We start from the raw sequence: 15632 nt of genomic DNA on the forward strand, positions 1-15632 counted from the left end.
GGTTTTCAGGCTTGTGGAGTAAGTTAACCAGTTTTTGGTTTTCCCTCTAGAAGTCTCCTAGGAATATTGATGGAGCAAAATCAGTAGGGGAGAGCTTACACACTCCAACCCAGAAGTGAATGCAGCACCGATGCCTAGTAAACATACAAAGCTATTTCTTCCTCAAGTGGACGTAAAACCACATTGAAACTGGAACTTAGCAAAAGGCTTTTATTTCTGTACTGTAAATTCAATACACCTTGGATTTTACATACTGTGTCAGTTTTCTTTTTTCTTTTTCCATTTGCATGAATCTAACAATCTTTTTGTGTTATTATTTTTATTTCCACCCTCATGTCTTACATTCTGTCCCCAGGTGTTTTTGTTGAGTCATCACTCACCTTTCTCGATTTAGCAGGCCTGCACCACTTCCCAACTCTGGGTGGTACTAGGAAATCTGGTACAGACATCCCTGTGATTCCTGCCTGCCACGTAGCTAGCAGCTCACACTGAGGGCCTGTTCATCACCGCCTTAGTCGTGATGCATGCCTCCTGTCTACTGCATAGACCTAGATCTGAGATGGGCACAGTGTTTCTTAAGTGTGACGATACAACTCAGGTGACTTAAAGGTGCAGAAATAATTGTGTGTGTCTACTTTTTCTTTAACTGATCATTTTGATAAAACCTTTAAAATGACCTTTTGCTAAAAACTTAGCAATAATAAAAGTACATGGAGTTAAGTAACCCCCACCCTCTGTGAAAACTGCTGGTAGCTGCTGTTAGTTTTATTTCAGTAATTCTGATTTTTGTTCATTTGTTTGCTGTGTTCTTTTGTAATACCTTCTGTAAGTTTTTATTTTTAAAAAAAAGAAAGGTTCAGAGTATTCCACAATTTACTCTCCTGTGACACTGAGCCAAATGTGAGAGCACTTTTTTCTTGGTTCTTCCCCACCTCATGGCGCTGGGTGGAGCACGTTGCAGACCTGTAGTCATAGCAATTGTGTGTGCTGTTTCACGCTAGGGATAGTTTTCATACATGTTCCATGCAGAAAAACCGCCACAACGTTCGACCTCATTTTTCTCTTACCAAGCTTCGCATTTTCTGTGTATATAGCAGAAATACTATTACGAATTGCCAAACATGTTTGCGAAAGTAAAGCTGCTTATTACCCTTAATTCTTGCTTGCTTCCACACTCAGAGAGTTTAATATATGACGTTCATCCCCGCCATGCATAGCAAGAAGCCAGTGATGCATTTATGAGCTATTGGGGAAAAAAATCTGGGCTGGAGAGATGGCTTAGCGGTTAAGCGCTTGCCTGTGAAGCCTAAGGACCCTTGTTTGAGGCTCGATTCCCCAGGACCCACATAAGCCAGATGCACAAGGTGGCACATGCATCTGTAGTTCGTTTGCAGTGGCTGGAAGCCCTGGTGTGCCCATTCTCTCTCTTTCTCCCTGTCTGTCTGTCTCTTTCTCTGTTGCTCTCAAGTAAATAAAATAAATCTTTCTTTAAAAAAATCTACTTTTAGAAGGGCTATGAATAGAGCAAATTGCTGAACAGAGAAGTTTGTCTAAAAAAATAACTGGAATTTGCCAAAGTTCTCTAAGAGCAGAAAATGATCTTCTATGGTATTGTGAGTGACAGCCAGATCCTCCTCATTTTGAATGCCCTTCATTAGAGTCTGGGGAGGTGGCTTAGTGATTAAAAGTGCTTGCTTGAATACCCCTCAATGCTCAGCAGTACCTGAGGAGCATGCAGCCAGTGTGTGCTGGCCAGCAACCCATACCAGAATCTGTCTCCATCCAAATTAGTGTCTTATCTCATAATGGCACATTAAACTAGCACTGTTATAAAAAGCCTTATACTCTCAAAATTGATTGTTGGGCTGGAGAGATGGCTTAGCTATTAAGGTGCTTGCCTGCAAAGCCTAAGGATCGATGTTCTGCTCCCCAGATCCCACATTAGCCAAGCACACAAAGGTGAGGCAAGTGCAAGGTCAAATATGCCCACTAGGTGGTGCAAGTATCTGGCATTCAAATACAGTGGCTGAGGCCCTGGCACACCAATACTCTCCTCCTCTCTCTGACTCTCTCTTTCTAAAATAAAAATAAATAAATAGAGCTGGAGAAATAGCTTAGTGGTTAAGCGCTTGCCTGTGAAGCCTAAGGACCCCAGTTTGAGGCTCAGTTCCCCAGGACCCATTTTAGCCAGATGCACATGTCTGGAGTTCGTTTGCAGTGGCTAGAGGCCCTGGCATGCCCATTCTCTATATATATCTGCCTCTTTCTCTCTGTCTGTTGCTCTCAAATAAATAAATAAAAATAAAAAATTTAAATAAGAAAAATAAAAAAATAAATAAACCTGATTGTCAAGCTTTTTATGAATTTGTTTTTTCAGTGAGAAAAAGAAACATAACTCTCCTAAAGAGGAAGATAACTCATCCATGGCATACGTCCATAATTTAAACCAGCCATGGCACATTTGGTTGCCTTAACCATTCACAGTATTTTGGTAGATGTGAAGACATAGAGCTCTTTGTTTTCACTTACTCTAAAATGGAACTCAGTGTTTTCAGTGAACTATTGAGAATCAGCCTGAGGATAGACTTGATGTAGACACAACTTCCCCAAAGCCAAAATAATGTACCTAATCTCCTGGAAATTACTTTCATTGCCCTTCGTGGTGCCCTGGGCCTCACATTTCTTCATTAGGGTGCTGTTGTTAATGTTTCCCCAAGATCAGGATTCACCCAAGAACCCATCAGCTAAGTTTAAGTCACAGAAATTGTGTTGGCATATTTTTGGTTTTCTTTAGAAAAGAAATAAGGCTGGTGTGATGGCAGACACCTTTAATCTCAGCCATTGGGAAGCAGAGGTAGGAAGATTGCTGTGAGTTCGAGGCCAGCCTAGGACTGCAGAGTGAGTTCTAGGTCAGCCTGGGCTGTAGTGAGATCCTACCTCGAAGAAAAACAAAACAACTAGTTAGTTCAACCATAAAAATAAATCTCAGTTAATGATAGAAATTCTGGCTGGTTGTGGTGGTACACGCCTTTAATGGCAGCACTTCGGAGGCAGTGGTAGGAGGATCTCGTGAGTTCGAGGCCACCCTGGGACTACATAGTGCATTCCAGATCAGCCTGAGCTCAAGTGAGACCCTACCCCGAAAAAAAAAAAAAAAAAAGGCTAGAAATGTCTGATTAATGGACTCTAGATGACAGTTAAAAATGTTGACTATGTGGGAAAGTTGATTGCAAAATGTTTACTGCCAAGGTTAGTTACACCAGTAGGAACAGAGTTTTGCAGGCAACATGACAAGGACTGTTTTTGCTTTACTTCTGTGGACAGTTAGCCATAGAAAATGAAGTATAGCAAAGTTCTTTTAACTTCAGCTGTTGTAGATTAGAGCACCCATTTGCCTGCCTGCTAAATGGATAGACAGACAATGTACTTTGCTCAGGAAACATGATTTGTGCTCACAAGTGACTCGGTTCTCCTATGCCAGCAGCAAGTTAAGGGAGCTAATGTTTTACCTTTTATAATGATGATTTTCCTTCTGATTTGAACTTCAAAAGTCATTCTTAAATTATTTGGTTTCAGAATAATAATTTAACAATAATATTCAGCAATTTAGAATGCTAACTTACTTTGAGACCAGACCTTAGGGCTAGGGATATAGCTCAGTGGGTCTATCCACAGCATAGACAGACAGACAGACCGGCACATTTGTTGACCTGTGCCAGGGAATACATGCATGAAATCCCAGCACTTGGGAGGTGGAGACAAGACAGTCAGGAATTCCAGGCCACGAGCACTTACCTTTGGACGTGAACCAGCTGGTGCATTCGTGACCCCACATTGGTTACTCATACTTCCACAAGACCGGCACAGCTCAGAGCCCATCAACATTTTGACATGAGGATGGAGGAGGACAACGAACCGGAAGGAGGGCTGCCTGGAAAGAGGAAGGTCCTCAGGGTATGGGGCAGAGGAGAGGAGACTAGACAGGATAAAGGGACAGGAACACAATCAAATGACTGTATGTTTACATAGAAAGTTCTCAATTTACCAAAAAGGAGTTCAAAGCCAGCCTCAGCTACATAGCAAGTTTGAAGGCTGTCAGGAAGGAAAAGAAAAATGAGAAAGAGAAGAGAGGCTGGCTGACTTGCTAAAACGCCCAGGCTGGCCTCAAATTTACAACCCTGCCTTGGCCTCTGGAGTTGCTGGGATTATAGGATGGGCTACCTCCCCTGGTCTGTCTGGTTTGTAAGATCGTTCTTCCTCAAAGAATTTTGTAACTCTGTGAGCAAAAGCACCCTCGTGGCAGAACAGCCTGGTGCCTTTGATCGCAGGGTTTGTGGCGTAGCGCGTCAGCACGCCACTGCCCCGTGCTCCTGACCTTGGGGCACGGTGAGGGCCTCGCTGCTGTGGGCCTGACTTTGCCTCACAGTCCATCAGTGTCAGTTCCGCTGCACTCATGTTGTCTTGTCTGTCTGTACTTTACAGCAGGCTTCGGTGTCAAACTGGTGAGCTGAGTACTTGTTTTATCCCGTAAGAAAAAAAGAGTTTTATTTCTAACCTGTACGTTACCTTTGCTGTGTCCACTTGGGAAACTGTGCTATCATGCAAGATCTAGACGTTGAGCTGGAAGCCTCCTATCCTAGTTTCTCCTTCCACCACTGGACTGGGAAATTGCACTCCTGCATGCTGGCTGTCAATTAGCATTATCTCCATTTGTTTTAGATCCAGACAGGCGGTCAGTTTCCACCATGAATCTTTCGAAACATGTTGATCCCGTCATTAGCAAGCGGCTCTCGTCCTCATCTGCAACCTTGCTAAATTCTCCAGATAGAGGTACAGTCAAAAGGAAAACAAAGTATTCTGTTGTTTACTTAATGCTTTTTTTTTTCCCTGGATGTTGACAGATGAAAATAGCATCTGAGTTGCTTTCCCTACATTTCTTAAATAGGAAGAAAAAAACTTCAGAGTAAAAAAGCAATAAGCGGCTGAGCAGCATTTTCCTTGCGACGAGACCATTTCTCGTGTTAGGACGTGCCTGAATGGTTGCCTTTAGCAGTGGTGAAAGCGGTGCTTCTCTCGACATTTAGTACATGGGTTTACAGCTCCAGAAACCACCCGCTCACTGCCAGGACGCAAATAGCCTTGCTTACGAACATTTCTTTCACTTGGATTGTATTGTCTGCGGCTGCCATCTGTGCCGCGGAGGCTAGGCTTTGGCTTTCCAAACAAAACTTTAAATGGTTCCTGTAGATTTCATTCTAGCAATCAATTTCTCATTTAAGCAAGCATTTCTTATGTGCATGATTGGTCTTTTGGTACCCACTCATCTACTCTTGAGGGATTTCACTTCAAGGATATCACCATCATTACAGTCTCCTGAAGTTGATAAGCTCTGCCGGGTGTGGTGGTGCACACCTTTAATCCCAGCACTTGGGAGGCCGAGGTAGGAGGATTGCTATGAGTTCAAGGCCAGTCTGAGACTAGAGTGCATTCCAGGTCAGCCTGGGCTAGAGTGAGACCCTACCTCAAAAAAAAAAAAAAAAAAAAAAAAAGTTTATAAGTTAGCTTGGTCTTACAGCTAACATTTTATCGGAGTTTTGAGTATATACATCCTATGGATTGATTTACAGTACATCAATATGGCTATTTATGAAATAAAAGTTTTAGTTTACATCTATTATAAAAGAAAGAATTAAGCTTTTAACATAAGCTACTTGTTTTGTATCATTAATGTGATTTTAAATAAAACCAGAGAATCATTGTATAATATAAAAGCACATACTTCTTAAAAGTAAATCATGTTGACTTTGAGTAGTTTATTGAGAAACTGGAAAGCATAGTATTTACAGTCTTTTAAAAGAATGTAACGTGTGCATGCTCTGTGTGTATGTGTATTTATATATTTTGAATTGTATAAATGTTATTATGTCACTATGATATATATATATATATTAGATGAATGTTAATACTAATTTACAATTATTATCATAAAGCAGTAAATGTTTGAACAACTTTCTATTCTTTCCTCCTACCCAAAACTATCCACTTTTAAAACTAACATTGCTTAAATTGTTGGTATTAGAATGTAATCAAGTTAGGGCCTTTCATGTGAAAGTATTACTAATTAAAATTTCTTTCATAAGTATCCTTTATTTTCAAACTCGTTCCCTTCATTGAATACACACTATAGCTTGTGTCTGCTGCTCATACGTTTGTCTACTTAACTTTTCTTTAAAATTAGTCTTAGCCAGCACTTTAACATCAAACTTGCAACTTGGATCTGAGAGAAACTACAATTAGAATTTTATAATATTTGTAAGTTAAACCTTGTTTTCCTGCCTCCTACAGTCCTTTACTTAGCAGAAAGTAAAGTAAAGATCAGAGTAGGTAGGGAGACAGGCTGTGAACTGGACAGTGTCCTGGTCTGTCTCTGAGGAGTGACAGGGAGAATTGTTCTTGTCCATTAGAAGTAAACTGATGTTTGCAGACGCCTCATTCTAATATCTGACTGGGTATTCTTTTTTTGGGTGTTTTGTTTGTTTGTTTGTCTGTTTTGTGTTGTTGAGGTAGGGTTTCAGTCTGGCCTGGAATTCACTATGTAATCTCAGGGTGGCCTGGAACTCACAGAGATCCTTCCAAGTGCTGGAATTAAAGGCGTGCACCAGCACCCCAGCTCTGACTGGGTATTCTTAAGACCGAGAACTATCTGTCAGAAGGATCATCTATTCCAGCTGGGGAGATCAAGTCCTTCGCAGGTTGGAAATCTGACAGGACTAGAGCTGAAATCACCGGCCGCTCCCCATGTGGTTGCTGAGCTGTGTGAGCAGTTCTTACCTTAGCAGCCTGCATGGGCGCCATTCCTTAGGTTAGCTCTGGGCATTCTTTGCTTTGCTTTGAGACAGTGACTCACTACCTAGCCCTGGCTGGCCTGGAACTTACTACATAGACCAGGCTGGCTTAGAACTCACTATGTACACCAAGATGACCTGCAACTGGCTGCAATCCTCCTGCCTCCCCCGCATTCCAAGTATACTGGGGTCACTGATGTGCACTGTCGCATGCAGCTATCCGTTCTTCCTTTGGCTACTTTAGAAGTGGAGTTAGGTGCTGGAGAGATGGCTCAGCAGCCAAGGCACTTGCTTGCAGTGCTTGCCATTAGGCATTCAGTGCTCCAGTACCCACGCCAAGCCAGGCTTAAAATGTGATGCATGCATCTGGAGCTCATGTACAATGGCAAGAGGTCCTGGTGTACCCACCCATCCCTAAATCTCAAATAAAATAAATAAATAGATAGATAGATAAATAAATAAATAAAAATATTTAAGAGCCAGGCGTGGTAGCACACACATTTAATCCCAGCACTTGGGAGGCAGAGGTAGAAGGATCGCTGTGAGTTCGAGGCTACCCTGAGACTACATAGTCAGTTCCAGGTCAGCCTGGGCTAGAACAAAACCATACCTCAAAAAAACAAAAACAAAAAAATTTAGAAGATTTAGGATCAAGGGCAATAGAAATAAAATAGCCAGCCTGTACCTGGGGACAGAAAACTACCTTTGAATCACAATGTAAAGCTTATCTTAATAAGGTCATGCCAGTGTCTAAATAGGACCAAGAGCACAGAGTTCCCTGGGAGGATCTCCTTCAGCCTTTCATCCTCAAAATCAGGAGCCTCTGAATGAAAGAAGGAAAGCAAAACCACCTCTTACTAATCGCTACTAAAATGTTCTGGAAACTCCATGTCTCCCACTGTGTAAATTATGAATGTGATAGACATAGAAACGTTCCTCCTAGTAAAAAAATCTCTCATTCACGGTATGGGATTTGCTGTAATGCAAGCTAATGTGGGTTTTTAATGATCTTCATCTGAGGCAAATTCTGTAGTTGATGCCCTGAAGACTTGCAGAAGGAAAGCAGCTGAATTTCTCAATGAAAAGAAAGTTAACTTTTTCGCCAGGCGTGGTTGGCGCACGCCTTTAATCCCAGCACTTGGGAGGCAGAGGTAGGAGGATCACTGTGAGTTCGAGGCCACCTTGAGATGAAATAGTGAATTCCAGGTCAGCTAGAGTGAGACCCTACCTTGAACCACCCCCCCCCCAAAAAAAAAGAAAGAAAAGAAAGTTACCTTTTCAGTGCTGTCTCATTTCTGCGGTTCTAAACCTGTCCTCATAGGATTTATGTCAAAGAAGACTGTTTTCTCCCCCTCTTCCTCACCTTTTGAACATACAGTTCTAAGGAGATTTTCCATTAACTCAATCAATAACTTATTTGCCCAGTGTTTTTATTATCTGTATTCCCACTTATGTTATGCTATATTCTGTTATTACGGACCCCATACTGTCCTACCATATATGGTAGCAGCTGGCCATGGTGCTCTCTTCTAACTTTAACTTCTGAGGTAGCTTTTATAACAGATCTTTTTTCTTAAGTCTTAATGCTAGAAAATATTTAATTCAGCTCTTGAAGCTGGGTATGTTGGCTCATGCATATAATCCCAGCACTTGGAAAACAGAGGCAGGAGGATTGCTATGAGTGTGAGGGCTGCCTAAGCTGCATAGTTTTAGACCAGCCTGGACTACAGAGTGAGGCCTTCCCTCAAAAAACTTAAACCAGCTGAGTGTGGTGGTGCATGCCTTTAATCCCAGCACTCAGGAGGCAGAAGTAGGAGGATAGCCATGAATTCGAGGCCATCCTGAGACTACATAGTGAATTCCAGGTCAGTCTGAACTACTGTGAGGAGGTAGGAGGGTGGCCTGAGACTACATAGTGAATTCCTGAGCTAGTGCAAAACCCTACCTCAAAAAAAAAAAAAAAAAAACCTAAGCTAAACCAAAGTTGGTCATGATGGCTCACTCCTTTAATCCCAGAATTTGGGAGGCAGAGGTAGGAAAATCACCATGATTTCAAGGCCAGCCTGAGACTACACAGTGAATTTCAGGTCAGCCTGGGCTAGAGTGAGACCCTACCTCAAAAAACAAAACCAATCATACCTACCTGGTAGGGGAGATACTATTATCAAAAGGTGGTTTCCTCAGGGTGAGGCTTATCCATTGCACTCCGGATGTGTTGACCCCTGCAATTTCCCCAAATGGGGGAAACTTGACTGCAAAACTAAACCAATAGTTTAGTTTTAATTAAATATTAATAACTATTAATTTTTAATAGTTTAACTATCAAGACTTTCCTAGTAATTAGAAAACCTATTGAATAATTTACTAATTCTTATATTAACCAGAGCTTTGATCAGAGTTATCGCTTGTGAAATAAAAGCATATAGTAAAGAAATGAAATTGGTTCTTCCTTCCAAAGAAGAACAAATATTTTCTGTATAACAGCAGTTAGCAGTTTGTAAAAAGTAATGCCTGTGGCCCAGAGTTTAAGTGCTGCTCCTACAAGAGCATCCTTTCTGGGCTTGGCAAGAACACCTGCTCTCAGGGACTTCTAAAGATTAGAAAAGTGGCCTTGTTTGGCTTAGATGATTTTAAGACTTTTCACAATGAAATAGTGCATTTTCAAAAGCACTGCGTGGTCATTTTATTGTAGTGGTATTTGTGGGGGTGGTATTTTGTGGGGGGAAAAATAACTCTATTTTATGTACTACTGCTATAAGCTAGCAATGCAAATAAAGTAATTCCTAATTAGCATGCATTTCTTACCAATGATTTTGCCAAGTCCTAGTACAATTTAGGACCCACATGTCATTGCATTATTTTACATGTGTCTCCTCCATTCTTCCAATGTCTGTTAGTAAACTTCAAGTTTATATTTATATCGGATTTTGGCTTTTCTGTTTAATTTTATCTTCCTTCAGCTTTAACCTTGATCCTGTGCCGAAAGTTTTATATTGTTGCCAAACAAGGACCTCAAAGATCCTGGCTTGCTGAATGGAATAATCCAAAGCTGTCCTGTACAGAACTTTGCACGACTCTTTCATTTTGTTATATTTGTTCTACTAGCTGTTCATGGAGACCTAGCCTAGTTGAACGGAGCCCTTTCTGTCTTTTATGTAAACCTACTCTTCCATTACCAGTCAACACTTGTGATGGGACTGGTTATTCGAGGTACTTAGAAATCCTGTGGCTGAGACATGTGCCATCAGTCTACTACATAGCACGGTGCCCATCGTGTGGCTGCACCCTTGAGTAATCAATATATCTATATTGATGTGTAGTCATAATGAGCTGTTGATTTCTGAAAGAGGGTGATTAGCAAAATCTGATGTTGGTAGCTCCCTTAAAAGCCTGCCACAGTTGGAACAGCAACTCCCCTTGGGTGGGGATCCTGTTGTCCTGATGCGTGGCCAAATGTCCTGCCAAGGGAGCCTGGTCTCTCCCGAAAGGGATAGGTGTGATGTTCTGCTCCCACCTGGCCCTGGAGAGAATGCATCTAACATCTTACTATGTGGTGACGTTTAGCTCGCCGCCTGCAGCTCAGCCCCTGGGAGAGCAGCGTTGTTAGCAGACTGCTGACGCCCACACACTCGTTCCTGGCCAGAAGTAAAAGCACTGCTGCCTTGTCTGGAGACGCAGGTAAAGCTGTCCTGGTGGGACTTGCCTGGTGAAGTGAAGGCCTCGTTTGGAAGCTGTCTGCTCTGCCCTGTTCATCTCATTATCCCGCCTCCATTTTTCCTGATGTGCACTTCCCTCCACTCCAGTGGAAGTGTGCGTTGGTTGTTGGCTTCAGGCCCTTGGCGTTGTTTCCTCTTTACATCCACCTTGGCATCTCATCTGGACACCAGGCACTAAGTAGACAAACTACCTCCCTGTTTTCACATGGCTTCAGCTGTCTCTGTGAGGTGACCAGAAAAAAAGTATTCCATACCTGCCACTCTTTCTGTCCCTGTATCTCAACAGATGATCAAAGGCACATGCAGTTTAATAGTCCACACTAATATGTGGGCTTGGGAATAAAAAGGCAGAAGAAGCCTTTTACTTAATCACAGAGCTGCTTCATGTGGCTGCAGTTGGGGCTGATGCTCCCAGCCCCAGGCTTGTGTAACCTAGGACCTGTGCCCGTCCTTAGCTCTGAAGAGCTGAGAAGGCGAACTCAAGTACACTTACTTGTTCCATTCACTGAAGAAATGTAGAACATGCCTAGTCCTGCTAACATTCAAACGAAATGTGCCTGAATGAGCCCGTGATGTAATGAGAAACAAGTGCAGACTACCCAGTTGGTAAGAAAGGTCCACGAAGGATTTTGCTAACGTGTCTCTCTTGATGAGAGGATTTATATTTTCTCAACCCTCAATGGGCACAGTTGGTGTTTATGTAGCCAGTCTAGCAGCCCTCAACTCCGGTGCTGAGAGAATCACATGCCTTCGTTGAAAAGTTCCCTTTTAAACTGCTTTGGCTCTGCACGCTTCTTCATGCCCTTACCCTGCCTTACAAATAAGAACTCATGCTGACTGTATGGTGCCTGGTGAGTTAATGAGTACTAAGCCTGTCTCTCTCAGCACCTCTGTGAGTCAATCAAGGCCACAAGGACGGGCATTCCCACCATCTTCTTCTGGAAAGCACATATTATGATAGCAGTAAGCACCTTCCATCAGGCCACTTAGACAATCTTAAATATGCTTAAATTCATCTTGCCCGAGATTTTTCTGAAGGGAAAAAAAGCACTATATTTCAAGGTAGTTTATTTAATGCCTATGACTTTCATACCTTTATGCAAGTAACAAAAGCTCTTCATCATGATGGTGTTCCACCACCATCTCTCACAGGAGCTCCATAGCGTGTGGCATCATGCACTTGAATCCCACATCATGTGTGATCTTGCTCTGGAGTACTGCCCCGAAGCTAGAAGACTGTCCTTCGCTATTTCTGCCGTCACTAACTTTTGTCCATTCTCTCACTCTTCCTCTACTCTCCTCCACACCAGCTCCTCATCTCTCACTCATTTCACTGGCCCCCCTCCCCCTCCTTTCTCCTTCATGGCTACGTTCCGTCGACACACTTATATCTGCATACTGGCTGTGCTTTATTTTGCAGCTCCTCCATTCTTCTTTTTAAACCTTGATACAGTTCTGAAATTTATTTTAGTGTGAAACAGTATGTAGCTGTTGCATTGCACTTTACTAATACATTCCCTGGATCATAGTTGCCTGTCGTCTTGATACAGCTTTATTTAATGGGCCTTAGTTTTTACAAAAAAAAAAAATCTGTTTGGAATTACATATGTAACTATCTCTTCCAGGCATCGTTTCAAAGATAAATTTTCTGTTTTCCATTTACTGCCCTGGACTATTCTTTATTGCTTTTCCATTTTAATTTTGTCTCCCTACTGCATCTTATTCCCAATTGCTTTTGCCAAAAGAGTGATCTACATCTATAGCCAGGATTACAGAAGCAGATCACAACAGTGATTCTTATGCCTCTCAGTGTTCAGTGATCTCGGAACACCCCCTGAGCCAACAGTAGAGCCTTTGAGTGTTAGGAAACTAGGTTTCATGCCTCTCATTTGTAGATTTAAGAATATTTTCACCTGGGTGTGGTGGTGCTCATTCTACACTCAGGAAGCAGAGGTAGGAGGACCTCTGTGAGTTCAAGACCAGCCTGGAACTACAGGAGGAGCCAGGTCAGCCTGGGCTAGAGTAAGACCCTACCTCAAAAAGAACCCCCCCCCAAAAAAAAGAGAGAATATTTTCAACCTGTATTTAATGTTTCCTCCAGCACTATAGTGAAAAGTCAAAAGGCATGATAAAGTTAGATGACTCCAGGATGGTCTCAGTAAATACTCCACAGATCCCTCATGAAGTTATTTTCCACTAAAGGAAAAAGAAACTACATTTCTTTGTGTTGTTCTACAGCCTTTGAGCAAGACTGCTTTCTAGGGTTTCTGGATCCTTGAACAGGGTAAGGTCCTCTGGCTGTGCCCTGGACACCATGTTCCTCTTCTCCTGGTCACTAATCCCCAAAAGCACCTTGTGCCAGGATATCATTTCTGAAATGCATTTGATTGTCTTGGGAGAGTTTTGTATTGATGAACTTTCCTTGTCTGTGAAGTGCCTTGTGGTGGTGCTTAAGAAAAGGTTATTTGGGGGCTGGAGAGATGGCTTAGCAGTTAAGCACTTGCCTGTGAAGCCTAAGGACCCCGGTTCGAGGCTCGATTCCCCAGGACCCATATTAGCCAGATGCACAAGGGGGCGCACACGTCTGGAGTTCATTAGCAGTGGCTGGAAGCCCTGGCGTGCCCATTCTCTCTCTCTCTCTTTCTCTTTCTCTCTCTCTCAATCTCTCTCTCTCTGGGTGTCTCTTTCTCTACCACACTCAAATAAATAATAAAAATGAACAACAACAAAAAAATTTAAAAAAAAAAAAAGAAAAGGTTATTTTCATGCCAGTCATGGTGGCACACACCTTTAATTCCAGCACTTGGGAGGCAGAGGTAGGAGGATCACTCCGAGTTCGAGGCCACCCTGAGACTGCATAGTGAATTCCAGGTCAGCCTGGGCTACAGTGAAACCTTGCCTTGAAAAGCCAAAAAAGAAAATGAAAAAAAGAAAGAGAAAAAGAAAAGGTATTTTTCACATTTTCTGCTTGTGATCACAGGAAAATGACACAAGCTTCTCTTTCCTTCAGATGAGAACCCATCCCCCACCACTGAAGGTGAAAAGTACAGCTTTATGTCCATCCCTGTGTCCTTTAAGGAGAACTGAGGGAACAGCAAGACTTTAACATAAAGAAACCAAATTCTGTTCTCAGATGATGAGACAGGAGAGCTCAGCCTTCAACCCACTGCTTTAACTATTCAGGGATAAGCAGAAGATGCTGGGAGGCATTTGATGAAAGACAGGCAAATAATAAAGATGTCACCTAGAGCCCATGGAGGCTGTTTCTCCGCACCCCACCACCCCACCCCGCAGGGGAAACAATCCAGTCTGATCAGTTGTATGTATTTTAAGTCTGTGAAAATTAAGATTGCCCCAAATTTGTCTTGTGAGCTTTGAGTTTTTATCAGTACTATTATGTTGTCCTGGCATAACAGCCTCTTTAAAGGATTAGTACAAAGATGGGCCTGGTGAGATGCATGCATGTAATCCCAGCACTATGGAGGCTGAGGCAGAACTGCCACAAGTTCAAAGCCAGCCTGAACTGCATACCTACATAGTAAGATCCTTCCTCAAAAAAAATAAATAATGTGGAATATGTGTTGATTGCCTTGTAAATAAATAAAGGATCACTACAATAGCCAGAATTGGATAAAGTAATTTTACAACCTGGCCCAAGTATATACCATGATGCTGAGTAAACATTTTTGATTATTTGGCTTTTGCTGGAGGACAAGATTCCTGAATGCGATCTGAAAATGGACCCTGGAACCTTACTACCCACACTTCTGGCTCATGTGCAGTGTCACATGAATTTCCTTAAACCCATTATTATTCAGAAAAAAATTGGTTAGTGACAGAGTCCTTTGAAGCCAAATTGGTCAGAAACTATGTAGGTTTTCAAAAACATGTACCATCTTGTATAAAACTATAAAAACTGTTTATGATTCAACCATATTTTATGGCAATCCTGACGTACTTTTGTTCTTTTCACCATTTAAAAGAATGTCCAATCTCCCTGTATGTTCTAGTGCTGCTGCTTACAAAGTATTAAGTGCCCGGGCTTTGGGGGGAGAGCCAGAAGCCTGCATTGGTTTGCCTTTAAATAGATACGTTTACAAAACTCTTCCCCAGAGATTATTATCTAGCCCTATAGTGAGTCTTAACACCTGGTAAGACTTGATCAGTTACCATTTTAAATCTCAGTTGCTCCCCCCAGCGCCCTGCCAGCAATTGGTATTGAATTTGGCTCTTGAGACATTGCTAGTGTATTTGCTTGCCTGCTTGCACACTTGTTTCCACTTTTCATTTCATCATAGGGCTAATTGGGAACAATCTGATTAGAAAACCAGTGTTGATGTGAAAATACCATCACTGATGTTGTGCTTTACCAGAACCATTGGTTTATGGTAGTGCAAGGCTCTCCATGATTGCGTTGCATGTGTATCTTCAATCAGAATTGAAAGTCAAATAACTTTTTCCTTTTTTGCTCGGACACATCATAAACTCAGAAGCTGTGAGGAGAGTTGAGTGCAGTGGTTCTGGGCACCTTTAGGTAATAACACCTTCTCCCTGACTTTTCTTCCTGTTTCTGTTCTGCTCCTGCTCTTGGCTTTCCTCACCCGCTCCTCTGGCGCTCTGTGTAAAATCAATCACCTGCACTCTAGTTATCCCCATTTGTCCTCGTTCAGCATCTTGCAGCCCCATCATCATGCCCTACAAAGCCGCACACTCTAGAAATCCAGCGGATCGGCCAAAACTCTTTGTCACACCGCCTGAGGGCACTGCACGAAGGAGGACCATCCACGGCACAGCGGTGAGTAGCTGAGTAGCGGTCGGGAGCTGTTTCTGCGCAGGGTGGATCCTGCCCCCAAGTGTACCATCAGCGTGCAGACCAGGCCACTGACACACGTCATCCCGCCCGTCCCCTCACTGCCTCTCCACTTGGGCATTTTGATCCTCCTCCAAATCTGAACTGGAGGGTGTAGACTGTTCCTTTGCTCAAGCACGCCTGGGTGGCTGTCCTGTCTTGCTGGGGCCTCCATACAAATCTATGCATGCCATGTTCCCCTTTGGAAAGCACGGCGATCAA

At 42.6% G+C, this 15632-nt stretch overlaps 1 protein-coding gene and 1 non-coding gene across 2 annotated transcripts in view; both read left to right on the top strand.

Moving 5' to 3' along the window:
* Map7 (microtubule associated protein 7) overlaps positions 1 to 15632 on the top strand; it is a 156250-nt gene that overhangs the window by 118557 nt on the left and 22061 nt on the right. The window contains exons 7-9 of the mRNA XM_045159255.1: positions 4720 to 4830; positions 10410 to 10523; positions 15232 to 15356. Coding sequence (XP_045015190.1) covers positions 4720 to 4830; positions 10410 to 10523; positions 15232 to 15356 — 350 coding nt within the window. The remainder of the gene's footprint in view (positions 1 to 4719; positions 4831 to 10409; positions 10524 to 15231; positions 15357 to 15632) is intronic.
* LOC123463625 lies at positions 8981 to 9139 on the top strand. The gene has a single exon (XR_006639034.1). It is a non-coding gene; the product is annotated as a U1 spliceosomal RNA (small nuclear RNA).

Source organism: Jaculus jaculus, chromosome 9 (assembly GCF_020740685.1).
Source record: "Jaculus jaculus isolate mJacJac1 chromosome 9, mJacJac1.mat.Y.cur, whole genome shotgun sequence".
NCBI classification, from domain to species: domain Eukaryota; kingdom Metazoa; phylum Chordata; class Mammalia; order Rodentia; family Dipodidae; genus Jaculus; species Jaculus jaculus.